This window comes from Tenrec ecaudatus, chromosome 7 (genome assembly GCF_050624435.1).
Source record: "Tenrec ecaudatus isolate mTenEca1 chromosome 7, mTenEca1.hap1, whole genome shotgun sequence".
NCBI lineage: Eukaryota > Metazoa > Chordata > Mammalia > Afrosoricida > Tenrecidae > Tenrec > Tenrec ecaudatus.
Genome location: NC_134536.1, coordinates 133,445,600 through 133,458,956, shown reverse-complemented (window position 1 = coordinate 133,458,956; position 13,357 = coordinate 133,445,600). Strand labels below are relative to the sequence as shown.

The 13,357-nt window shown below is 53.7% G+C and overlaps 1 protein-coding gene across 1 annotated transcript in view; it reads left to right on the top strand.

Annotated features, from left to right (window-relative positions):
• Nucleotides 1-4,668: 4,668 nt before the first annotated feature.
• GLP1R (glucagon like peptide 1 receptor) overlaps nt 4,669-13,357 on the top strand; it is a 44,977-nt gene continuing 36,288 nt past the window's right edge. Inside the window, exons 1-2 of the mRNA XM_075554112.1 lie at nt 4,669-4,746; nt 12,806-12,902. Of these exons, the coding sequence (XP_075410227.1) occupies nt 4,669-4,746; nt 12,806-12,902 (175 nt within the window). The remainder of the gene's footprint in view (nt 4,747-12,805; nt 12,903-13,357) is intronic.

The window sequence follows — 13,357 nt, the reverse complement described above, 5'->3', positions numbered from 1 at the left end:
TAGAGGAAAGTTGTATGCTTCATCGTTGCTACACTGCACCCTGACTGGCTCATCTCCTCCACGCAACCCTTCTGTAAGGGATGCCCAGTTGCCTACAGATGGTCTTTGGGTCTCCACTCCGCACTCCCCCTCATTCACAATGATTTGATTTTTTGTCCTTTGATGCCTGATACCTTATCCTATTGATCTTTCCCTGATTTTATCCTCTCTTTCTCTTCTTTTCTTTTTTCCTTGCTTCTGTTTCTCTTTTCTATTTTTCATTCCTTTTAGTTTTTCCCCTACTCTTTTCTTTTTTCTTTCCCTGCCCAGTTTTACTTACGGTGTTTTTTCTGTCCTTTCCCTTCTCTTTTCTTTTTCTCAATCCTTTTTTTCTTTTCTTTTTTTAATTACCGTTTTCTTTTCTGCTGTTGTTTGCCTGCTTTCCTCTGCTTGTGCTTTCTAAAAATTATTTTTGCTGCTGTTTATTTTTTTCTCATCCCACCCCCACCCCCTGTCTTACCTGACACAGCTCAGGCACACTTGTACCTCGTGCAGCCCCACAAACTAGGTGAGAGACATTATCTGCTACTGGTCATCCATGAACAGCAGCCAAGATCAACCAAACCTGTCCTGAACAGTGCTATATGAGTAGCAAACAGTGGATTGCATGCACACTCACATTCTCTATCATATTTACCAGGAGACAGGTGCTGATTGTCTTAGAGTAATCATCAATTACATACAAATACAAAACACTACAATCTTAGAAGCAAAATATAATATTAGTTCAGACACATGAACACATACACAAGATAGAGTGGTTTAAACAAGAATCAAAGCACAGAGCCAAAAGACCTTTCTGAAGCATAAAGAGCTTTGGAAGTACTGATAAGGTCAAAATAATTATATTTAGGTACTTTCAATGGATAGTGCGAAGATTGAGAAAATTACAGATGAAATCAAGGAAAAAGCAGGGAAAAACCAGAAGAATTCAGGAAAACATACCATACAAATTGATTTTTTTAAATGAAAAATTTGAAATCACACAAAAACAGCAACTAGAAATCCATAATAGTAAAATTAAGATTTCAGAAATAGATAATACGTTGAAAGGATAAAGGAGTAAAATATATTGACGGAAGACCAAGCGCGTGAACTGGAAGACAAATCTCTCAATACTAACATGCTAGGGCAACAATCAGAAAACAGAACAAGAAGACTCCAAGGAGCTTAAGAATTATCTGAGACCTTATCCAGAGGAATAATTTACAAGTGATCTGAAACCAGAACAAGAAGAGGCCAAAAAAGCACAGAAACATTTTTTGAAGAATTATTGGAAGAAAACTACCCTTAAAAATCACCAAAAATGCAAAAATATGTATTCAAGAAGCTGACTTCACTCCAAACAGGATGTACCCCACAGGAAAATCACCAAGGCATATAATAATCAAAATTTCCAAAACAGAAACAAGGAAAGAATACCAACAGCAACTCCAGGAACACTAAAAGTTACCTATAGAGAAGAATCAATAAGTGAAAGTTCTGATTTCTCAGCAGAAACCATGCAGGCAAGAAAGCAATGAGATAAAATATATAAAACTGAAAGAAAAAAAATCACTGATCAAGAATCTATACTCAGCAAAACAGAAACTGTCCTTCAAATACAACAGTGAAATTAGTATATTTCCAGATAAGCAGAAATTACCAGACCAATCTCACAAGAAGTACTAAAAAGAGTTCTTTGGACAGAGACCCGATGTACAGCAACAACCTAAGATTAGATACATGGCAACCCCACCCAAAAGCCAAACTAGATAGAGAAGTACCTGAGATAGTTAAGGTTTATTGTGCCAAAATGGCCAATATACACATGTGGGATTAATTGAAGGGCAGGAGATAAATGGCTCTGTGAGCTTCACCTGTCTGGTTCTTCGGTCTCTTGCTCTCAGATGGTCGAACCAGCTGCTTTAGCCAGTTCCCTGCCTCAGGTGGCAAGGCTCACTTCCTGTGAGACATCCCTAAGGAGACGCCACATGGGCCTCCCCTGATGCAGTCCTGAGAGCTGGAGCAGCCACACGTAGACCCCTGCCAGCGCTGAGATGCTTACACACCCACTGATTCAGCTTTCCTCTTGTAGTGAGCGTCATTTTGTGTGTTTTGTGAGATTGGAGAGAACTTTGTAGATTGGTGTTAGACATCTGGGCTAATGTTGGACTTAAGGGCTTGGACAGCACTGGGTTGGGATGCTTTCTTAATGTACAATTACCCTTTAGATAAAATTCTTTCTTATACACATATGAGTTTCTGTGGATTTGTTTCTCTAGTCTACCCAGACTAACTCCATATCTTGTAAGATAAACCTACAAGACTGCCATTGGGTCAATGCTGACTCATAGTGACCTCCTGTGGGTTTCTAACACTATAACTGTTTATGGGATTAGAAAGCCCAGTTTTTCTCATGAGGAGCTACTGGTGGTTTTGAACTTCTAACCATGTGGATATCAGCCTAACGTGTAACCAAGCTGATTTTAAGAACTTGGGTGAAGGGGAAGCATTATATAATAAAGTTAACAAAGAATGATGGAGACACTGGGAAAATTGCAAGCCAGAGTTGAAGGCAACAGAGGAAAACCCTGAGACTAGAAGACCTCAGGGGTCCTCAAACTTTTAAAACTAGGGACCAGTTCACTGTCCCTCAGACTCGTTGGAGGGCCGGACTATAGTTTAAGAAAAAAAAAAAGCACACTACACATATCTTATTCTGAAATAAAAATAACAAACGGGGCAAAAACACCCAGTGGGCGGGATAAATGTCCTCAGCGGGCCACTTGTGGCCCGTGGGCCATAGTTTGAAGATGCCTGCTCTAGAGGATGGCTATAACTCAGAACTGATTTGATGTATGAGACAGAGCTGTCTGTCATGACCACCTGGAATACAGTGAACTTTCCCCAGCCTCCCTTGTAGCTAGGAGCGCTCATGTGACTAAGTTCTGGCCCCATGGGAAAGGAATTAAAGGCTACCGTGGCTGTCTACTCCCGTAAATAATTACAGTCTCAGAAACTCACACGGGGAGTTTGGGGCTGTCCTCTAGGGTCGCTATGAGTCGGCATGGGCTTGGTAGCAGTGAGGATGTTTTTATTTCCCCTTCCTTTCAGGCACCTGCTCTTTCCTCCTTGCTGCTGCTGGCTGGATCTGGAGGCCAGAGGAGGGGAATGGCAGCCTTCAGTCTGCCTCCTTAGGTGGAGGAGGCCTTGCGCTGGGAGGAGGGTGCTGAGAGGAGGGTGCAGCCACCAGCCAGAAGAATCGTGGAGTCCGCTAGCCAGAGAGGCCCACTGCAGTGCTAGGCTGAGCCTCTTCCTATGCTTTGTAGGAGGGAGCACTGAGTTACACAGCTGGTCGAGGGTTTGGTCTCGCACAGCTCAACACCCAATCCTAAGTGGCACACAGATGTTGGCTAGGCCGACATCTGGACTGGGGAAGGAACACTCAACTCCCAGATGGGAGAGGTATCACTCTTGGAAGAAGGAATTTCCCGGCTGGCTCCTCACTGAGCTCACACAGGACCAGCCTCCCTGGAGGCTCTGAGAAGAGGCTCTTTCTCCCGGAGGTGTAAACAGCAGTTCCCGTGGGAATAATCCATGCATGACCATGGCCAGTCCCCGCCTGGCTGCAGCTGCCGTCTGGTGTATTGTGTTCTTTGGGGGAGTGGGGCATAGGAGGGCGGGAGGTATCAGTTCCATGTTTCAAAGGCCTTAGCAAACCCAATGCCCATCTTAGGAGTCTGTCTCACATCCCAGAACTAAGAAGGGAAGGCTGAACCTCCCTTTCCGGGTAGGTGTAGAAACAATGATGTAAAATGGAGAGAGAGAGAGAGAGAGAGAGAGAGAGAGAGAGAGAGAGAGAGAGAGAGAGAAATCAGGGAGACAAAGATCCTGGAGGTATATGGAATAGCTGCTCCAGTTATCAGACACAGTTAAATCTGAGACACAACGGACTCCAAGAGCTAAGGGTGTGTGTGGAAGCTGTGAGCGGTGGGGTAGGGGGAAGCTCAGCTACAGGGGCACCCACCCTAGTCCTGCAATTTGGAAAATTCCCAGATGGAGGGAGGCCTCTGGCGCACATGCTTCCCTGTCCAGAGCCTGCCTTGAGGACCGAGCCTGGGGTCCGGGTGGGAGCACTACTGGGAGAAGGTAACCCTACTAGGTGGGTGACAAGTCATAGGAAGCTCTGGGGATAACTTTCCAAGACAGGTAGTGTGACCTTGTTCACGTCCCATCTACTACTCGGCTCAGTCTCCTTTGAGAGAGTCTGAGTAGCGGAGGGCGGGTGGCGTTTTAGGGGGGGGCCTGGGAGGAGATCCAGGGGACAGGGATGTGGGCGGGCTGGGCTCTCGCTGACACTCGGCCAAGCGACCGCCCGCGCGCTCATCATTATAAACCCGAGCGGCGCTCGTCCGGAGCGCAGTGCCGGGCCGTCGACCTGCCCGGGGCAGACTCCGGGGAACGGCCGGCCGGGTGGCCCAGGGGCCCGGGTAGCCAGGGCGGAAGGCCGGAGACCCGACCCGGCCCCTCCCGCGGGCGGGGCGGCCCCGCGCCGGCTCCTCCCCCGGCGCCCGCCGCCCGCCGGGGATTCGTCGCGGCGCGCGGTTCCGCAGGTGGCCGCGATGGCCCAGTCCTGAGCACCCCGCCATGGCCCGCACCCCCGGCCCGCTCCGCCTGGCGCTCCTGCTGCTTGGGGCGGTGAGCAGGGCCGGCCCCCGCCCCCAGGTGAGCCCCGGGGCCCGGGGACGGCGGGGAGGGAGGTGGCGTGGGGGGCGGCCGGCGCAGTGTCCCTGGCGGGGGCGACCGGGACTTGAGCGAAACTCCGCGACCGCTGGCGAGAGAAGCCAAGGGCTCCGGAGGGAGCGGGGAGTGGAGAGCTGGGTGCAGGTGGGCTCAGGGGCTGAAGTTGGGGTGGGGTGGGGAGACGCGGACCAAGGACGACCCCCTCGACACCCCGGCGAAGCGCCCACTCTGCGCCGCCCGGGGGAAGCAGCTGCTCCGCGCTGACTTTTGCGTGGGGTCTCCGTCCTCCCCAAGCCACTTTCCCAACTCCTCCTCCTCTTGGTCAAGCCCAGACAGCGGCCCCGGCAAAGCCTGGCTCTTGCTCCCTGCGCCCCAGAACAACCCCCCACCCCTGCTGCGCCTGGGCTTCCTCCCGCGGCGCTTCCCGCCCCCGCCCCTCTTCTCCCCTCCCCGCAGTCTGAGACCCAGAGTGGCTCTGGCGGAAGAAAAGGGTCCTAGTGTAACCGCGGCGCCCCGACCTCCTCCACCAGCCCCCCCCCACCCCGCCCACCGCCCCGCACAGCCTTTGACTCTATCCCAGGAGACCTGCGGTGGCGGCGTGTTGTCCTTCCCAGTGACCTCCTTGATGGGACTGGTGTCTCATCACCCCAGCCCCTGCAGCAAATGCGTAGGAGGCCCTGCCTCCTCCGGAAGCATTCAGGCCCTGTCGCACACCTGGCTGGCCCCTCACTCGCCCTAGAACACCACACCCCAGAGCACAGACTGGGGGCCTCTTGTCGAGCCATATGGGAGCAGGCCACAGGTGCGCCCCTTCTCGTGGCCCTCCTTGACTCCAACCCCCTTTGCAGGGTCAGTCTGCGTCTGCGGAGGGAGCTTGTCCAAAGATGCTGAGATGCTTGAGCAGAGAGGAGCTGCAGGCTTAGTGGGTGGTTTGTGCCAGGGGCTTACTGCTTCTATGGCCGCCTCCCTCCCTTCCCCTTTTTACTCCATTGCCATGAGAACGCATAGGAACCCACCTTCTAGGACAAAGTGGAGCTGCCCCGTGGATTTTCCAAGGTTGTAAATCTTTAGGGATGCCCAATACCGCATCTTCTTTCTCTCAAGGAGGGCCTGCCTCATGGGTTCGAACCATGGACAACTATTCATCGCCAACTGAGCAATTAACCACTTCTTCACCGGGGCTCCTTCCCACCTCTCCCAGACCAGAAGAACTGAGGTCTCTGGGGGAGTGGACGTGTGTAGGCCTTGACATGTGTTCCAGAGCAGATAGGAGGTAGGATAAGAGGTCATTGCCTCGATACCGAGGAGGGCAGACTCCAGCCCTGGACAAAAATCCTGATGTGCCTCTCAGCTAAGATATGGACACATTTTCAGTCCCTCAAATTCTTTTGCAGACTCAGTTTCTCCTTCCCTGTCCCCTGGCCCAGTCACTGCCCCTAGCTTCAGGGGATACCCTGTGGGCACCTTCTCTCCCCACCTGAAAGCTTTAGTGCTCCTCTGGGAGCAGGTGTGTTTGGGGTCTTTCTGGGACCAGGACTAGAGAGTCATCATCATGTTCTCGCTCCCCTTTATCTCCCCTGTGATTTGGAACTGGGTGAGGGTGGGGTATGGGGGCTCGACTTCCCACTCCACACTTTGGGTCTAGGGAAGAGAAGACATGGAAGAGCAAGGCTTCCAGAGGAATCGGGTTTCTTGAACCTGCCCTTTTGGGGGGTCACCTTCATTTCTCAACCCTGGGCTTAGGGTACACGCTGAGTGTGTCAGGGCATGGCAGAACTCGGGCGGCAGAGAGATAGGAGACAGGCTCTGGGAATAGGCGGGGGGATGCACTGTGCATACCTGGCCACCACAGAGATCCGGTGAGTTTGAGGTTAAAACCCAAACCGCACCAATGAGTTCGTAGACCTGCCCTAAAAGGTTTCCAAAGCTGCAGATCTTTACAGAAGTAGACTGCCTGCAACATCTTTCTCCCTTGGAGTAGCTGGCAGGCTCGAACTGCCGACCTTTCAGTTAGCAGGCAAGCACTTAACCCCTGCACCATCAGGACACCTCCTTTGAGGTTCCTCACTCCACAGCCATTGAGTCAGTTCTAACTTACCGGGCCCCTATAGGACACCCGATAGGACAAACTGGAACTGCTCCTTGGAATTTCTGAGACTCTAAATCATTACCAGAATGGTCAGCTTCCTCTTTGTCTCTCGAAGCAGCTGGTAGGTTTGTTTGCAGTGAGGCTGCAGTCATTGAAAGAGCCCTTGTGGTGCAGTGGACTGAGCATGGGTCTGCAAATGAGAAGGTCAGTGGTTGGAAGCCCCCAGCATCTTTGTGTGAGAAAGATGAGGCCGTGGACTTCTGAGAAGATGCACAGCCTGGGAAGCCCTGCGGAGACATTCTGCTCTGTCCCGTGTGGAACCAGCTCGCAGGTGGTGGGTTTGGTTTGGTGCATCATTAGGGCCAGACGCCCCTGCTCCCACAGAGGGCTTTTAAACGTGGTGGCGCCTGCATTTCATATTCCATCCACGCCGACGGCAGGACTAGTGCTCTTCCTTCCATGTCACCAGTGGGAGGGCAGTTTCAGAACAAGAGGGCTCCTTGTAGATGGTGATCCAGCAATTCAGGAACTGGAGGAGAAGGGGGTGCAGGTCTGGGGTCCTGTTGAGATGCCCTCACATTTAGGTGGGACAGGAGGGGCTGAGAGTGAGCTGCTTACCAGAGGCCCAGCACAGCTGGAAGCAGTGTCCCTGGGGGCAGGAAGAAGGTGCCAAGGGTGTCTATTGTGGCTGGGAAGAGCTCCTTCCCTGCGGGATCTTACTTCCTTAAGAGGAAGATGTCTGCGGAGGAGAAAGACAAACCTCTGACACCCAAGGGAGAACCTAACTTGGCCCTCCTGCTTCTCCACTTCCTCTTCTGTAAGTAGGGACCCCGAGCTCTAGCACAGAAAGGTGTGGAGAGGATTGAAACACTGCCACCCAGAAGCGGGGCTTTAGTCACCTAATCCCTGGGAGAATAGGAGCATTCTCCAGGAGGGCAGCAGGAGGCTGTGGAGGGGGCATACTAGTGAATGGTGGAGGGAACCCATGCTGGCAACGAATGGCCGCCGGTTGGACTTTGTTCCAAGCCGGCTCTCTCCCGGACACGGACTCAGGGTGGAGCTGGGGCAGAGTTGACCAAGAACCCACTTCCTGCCCTTCACTGGTGGAAGCACAGGGCCTTCCTGAGCTGCGGCCCGCCCCTGAGCAGACCGGTGTGTGTTGTGTTTGTGTCTGCGTGTGAGAGAGAGAGAGATACAGACAGAGATATGGACAGAGACACAGAGAAGAGCGAGCAGGAACAGGAGGGGTGGTCTGTAGGAGACCCCGTGTCTCTGTGCAGTTGTGCATGCCCCTGGGCCCAACAGGCTGTGGGTGGGAGAGTTATTGTGTGCAAAGCAACAGCGTCTCAGTAGTGTATGCGTGTGTGACCCTGTGTGTGAGATACTGCATCTAGGGCACTGTGTCACTGCGGTTGAGTGCAGGCATCTAGTGTGTGAAGAGGTGTCTTCCAGGGAGTGCCGGAGAGGCAGCATGGTGGTGACAGTGTCTGTGTGTGTGGTGTCACTCTGCATGCATGTGGCAGTGGGGGTTGAGGGTATGTCAGTTAGGAGTGTGTGTGTGTGTGTGTGTGTGTGTGGGGAGAGGGCAATGTCTCTCTCTGTGTGTGTGCGTGTGTGTGTGTCTGACAGTCTGTGTGTTTTAAGTGTGTGAGGCAGAGAGGTGCCTCTCAGAATGTGCTTGATGACATGTGTGGGTCACAGTGTGTCTACGTGTGTGCAGCCCTTGTGCTCAAAGACCTAAAACCCAAAGAAAAAACAATGGGTGGGAGACAGGGCCTCACAGCAACCCCCTTCTCCCCCTCAGGGTGCAGGGCCTGGTTTGGGCTCTGGGCGATAGCAGACAGTAAGGAGGTTAGGGGTCCTGGAAAGAGGGGCTGAGGAACTTAAGAGCCAGGGCCAAGTTGGGAGGACCCACGTGTCTGACTTGGGTGCCATCTTACTCCTGCTAGAAGGCCTTCCCCCGATTTCTCCCCCCCCCCATTTTCTCCTCAGCTCAGAAAGGCAGGGTCTCTTTCTTCTTCTCCTCCTTAACTGCAATGGTTCCTACAAGAGCAAAGGCTCAGCTGCCGTTATTCACACTGAGAAATAAAAAATATAGGAGGAATTCTTCCTATAGGTGGGCAGCCAGTCAGTCTTTAAAGGAATGCCTTCCCAGGGTATTGGGATGCCCACCGCCTCTGAGAGCCCCCATTCCTCCCACTCCTCCTCCTCCTCACATAACTCACCTGAGCTCCTGTGTGTAGCAGGTGAACAAGAGAGGTCTCCTCCACCCCACATCGTGCTCCACTTGCCACAGAGCCGAGAGAGGCAGGGTAGGAGGGACAGGCCATCTGGGTCAGGACGGGGAGACCCCACTGTAGAGTTAAGGGGGTGAGGTCATGTCTCCTCAGGGTCCCCTGGCCAAGGGCACAGGCCCAGGGCTTCTCTACTCCCCCCACCAACGGCCGGGCTGCTGCTGGAATTTGTCAGTAATTAAGAGAGATGGCTGGTTCTTGAGCATGAAAATATAGCCCCTTCTTCCTCCTGGGAGTTTGCCGCTCTTTGCCGTGAGAGATGCCTGGAGCCCAGACTCCACAGGAGGCCAGGTCACCCTGTTCCACCCTCCCTTCTCCCTGAAAGAGCAGGGCCGATGAGATTGACGGCCGCTGATGCAGCACGTGCCACCTGCTTCTTATTTTCGTTATCTCGACAAAAACTCTGTGTGTGTGTGCGCGTGTGTGTGCATGTGTGCGCGCGCGCATGTGTGCATGCTTGAGTGCGTGCATTGGGGGCAGAGAGGAGGGCTAATTTCCCCATCTGTCATTTATGCTGAGGCTGGAAGAAGGTAAAACTCTGTGTGACGTTACAAGTCTAATAGATGAAGCTCTGAGTCCCCAGTCCTGAGCGGTTCACCTGCATCGTGTTACCAGGCTCCTGGGCGTGTTGGCACTGAGCAGCCTCCAGACACTCTCACCCAACCTTGTCCCAGGCCAGAGCCTCAGATATGTACCAGGTCCCTTCTGTCCTTCTCTATCTCTTCCAAAATTTCTTTCTGAATGCCCGCATAGTCAGAGCAGTGGAGCGTCCTCCCTCTCTGCACCTTAGCCCCTACCTCCCTCCTCACTAGACCCACATCTCTCCCACACCTCCCACCCTGTCACCCCCTTTTTGGTCCCCTGTGTGCCCCAGGCCTCTAGACTCTGCACCCAGTACCCTCAATACTGGCATGGTGAGGGCATCCGTGAGCGCCGCATGGGGGAGAGGGCAGAGGTCTGGGGAGTTGGTGCTGGGGTTGGGGTGAAGGGAAGGTTGGTGAACAATTTTTGGCAATCATGAGCTGGTGGGGGGAGAAGACCAGAGCCTGCTCTCTGGGGACCCCAGTCTGAGGGGAGACAGAGCCCTGCCCTCAGGGAGCCCCAGTCTGAGGGGAGACACAGCTCTGCCCTCAGGAAGGTTACCTGGGGTGTGGCTGAGCAGATTGGTCTTTAACTCTTCCCAGTGCTGCCCTGAACCTCTTAACAACCTCACCCCCATCAGGAGACCTGGGTTTCTCTGCCCCAGACTGGCCCGTCCGCCCGTTCCCAGCACAGACACTATGCCCTGCCTGCTCTCCTTTGTAAGAAACTGAGAGGAAGGGGGAATTTCTCCCATCTCTTAGCCCTCCCACCAGAAGCTGCTGCCTTCAGGGGATGTGAGGAGAACACCTTTACCTGGACCAAGAAGGGAGAAGGCAAACAGGGAGGAGGGGGCTGATGCAGACCAATCAGGACTGGCTCTTGGGAAGCAGTGATGGTCCCTCTGTTGTGGCTGAACCGGTGACGCTGTCTTTGTTGAGTTTGATTCCTTAGGAGCCCTGGTGGTATAGCCAGTCATCTGTTGGGCTACCAGCCACAGGTCGGCAACGTGAAACCCCAACCACTCTGCCGACAAAAAACGAGGCCGTCTGCTCCCATAAAAAGTTATGGTCTCGGAAACCCACAGGGGCAGTTCTGTCCTGTCCTGTAGGGTCGCTGTGAGTCGGAATCAACCCAATGGCAGGGGGGTTGGTTAAATACACTTGACCTTTGCCTTCAAAAGAGCACTGTCCTCAGGGCAGCCCCCGTCTGTGTCCTCAGCACGCTTAGTCCAAGGAGGTTGGACACAAGCTTGGCCCCTCTGGGGCTTCCTCCACAGCTAGGGATGAGCCCTTGAGAAATCCCACCCTGTGTCTTTCAGGCCCCAGGCAAGGCCACGGGGCGAGAGTTTTATAAACCCAGCTCGGACCAGGGAAGGAAAGGTTCCCTGGACACTGGTTCCAGCTTGTTCTCCAGGTACCACGAGTCAAGGCGGTGGGCTTTGAAAAATGAACGATTTTCCCTTCGGCACACATGTGCGCGTTTAAGGTGTCATTTTACAACGTGGCATTGTGCTGTAAGCCCCGCGTTTTGTGGCTGGCTGCTGGCAAGTCGATTCGGAATCAGAGCGACCCCATGTGGAAAAGCCCAGCACCGGGTCTTTCTCGAGAGTGACCGACCACTAGCTGGGTCCCACTGCCTCCCTTTTGGTGAAGGTCCTGTATGACATACGTACAGGAAACCATCCACGGTCACCTCGGCGTCGGCAGCCTCCAAGCCGAAATACCAACTTGAAAGCCTTTCGGAAATCAATGCATTACTCTTTAAAACCACAATCCCAAAAGCACATCCAAAGAAAATGCACAAGCACGTCAGAAGGACCGTTTTTCACCCAGGTGGGCCTTTTGGGGGGCTGTGTCCTCAGAATCCTGTTCCCTTCTCGGAAAATCAAGGCACACATGCCCCTACACACAGAGATGAGGAGCCCTCTCCTTGCAGACCTGCCCTCGATGTGCTCGAACTTTCTGACCCCTTCCCCCAGGTTCTGGGGACTCCTCCTCCCGGTTGGTAGAAAGAGGGCCGAGCAGGTGGTTGGTTGTGTTGCTGTAAGCAGACACCAGCAGAGAACACCGGCGGTCGTAACTTGCGTGCATATTTTGCACATGGGAGGCTAATGGAGGCCACTCCAGGCTCTGCAGTTTTGAATCCCACCCCACCCCACATCCCATCCCATTCCCTGATCTGGGATGCTCGGGCTCTAGCCCTAGTTCCCCAACGAGCTGAGGGACCTGTGTAAGTCCTCATCCCACTCTGGACGCGCGGATTCCTTCCCTTCTACGATGACACAAAGTGCAAGAACCTCTCAGGTGGGCTGACTGGGCGATGGACAGAGAGGAGCCCATGACCGTGGGGAGGCCCTGGGCCCCCCAGGAAGTCTTCCCTCTCTTAGGTGACATCCGATGAGTTCAGGAATAAGATCAAAACTCACGGCCATCAAGTCAATGCCGACTCAGAACAACCCTTGGGGACAGGGTAGGACAGCCCTGTGGGTTTCCAAGGCTAACTCGTGATGGAGCCGAACACCATCTTTCTCCCAGGGAGCACCTGGTGGTTTGGAACGGCTGGCTTTGCTGTTATCACCCTCAAGTATAACCATACACACCCTCGTTTTCCAACTGACTCCCCCAAAGTGTTGATTCAATAGACATTGGCCAGGTACCCACTAAGGCCCCCTGGTGGCCCACTGGTTAAATGCCTGGCTGTCAACTCACAAGTCAAAAGTTCAAACCCACCAGCCGCTCCGAGGGAGCCGTGGCCGTCTGCTCCCATCAGGCTCACAGCCTTGGAAAGTCACTGGGGCGGCTCTCTCTGGTCTGTCCTATCAGGCTGCAGGAGTCCTCGGCCACGGGTTGGGTTTGCTGAGCACCTGCATCCCTGACAAGACGAGGGCGGAGACACGTCTCCTTTGTGACGGTGGCTCCTTCTCTCCCTTCTTTCAGAGATTGGAGGCACCTGGCCAGGTTTGGGCTTCTGAGGTAGCAGGAGATAAAGAAACCAAGTGTGTGGGGGAGAAGCTGGGGGTGCAGGGAAGGCATGGCATAGTGTGGACCCACACCTCCCCCCTTCTGGCTCCCCGCAGGGTGCCACCGTGTCCCTCTCGGAGACCGTGCAGAGATGGCGGGAATACCAGCATGAATGCCAGCGCTTTCTGAAGGAGGCCCCGTTTCCAGCCACAGGTGAGTCTGCATGTTGCTCCCCACTCAGCCAGCCCAAGGCGCTTTGGGGAAATCCATGGCTGGGTGTCCTTTGATTCTCTGGGATGCCATACCTTTCTGAAAACCTGCTCCCTGTCCAAGCTGTGCCTGCACCTGTAGTGTCTACCGGCCCTGTTTTCCCCTAATATGAAATCACAACTTCTTCCATGTCCGGCTTATATGGGGCTCCCTCCTCCAGGAAATCTTACCCCGCGGGCTCGCCACTGGCTTTTGTCTTTTCTCCATTTGCCCTGCAAGTTGGCTTTAGAGGTGCTAATCCTACACCCCAAAGAGGAAGGCCTGGCCCTTTCCCTTCATCATATCCCGTGACATCTCCCTGCCCCGAGCTGTTGTCATCAGCTGACAAGCAGCCGACCCCCCCCCCCCATGGTGACTCTCCCACCCAACAGAACAAAACCCCGCCTGGTCCTGAGCTC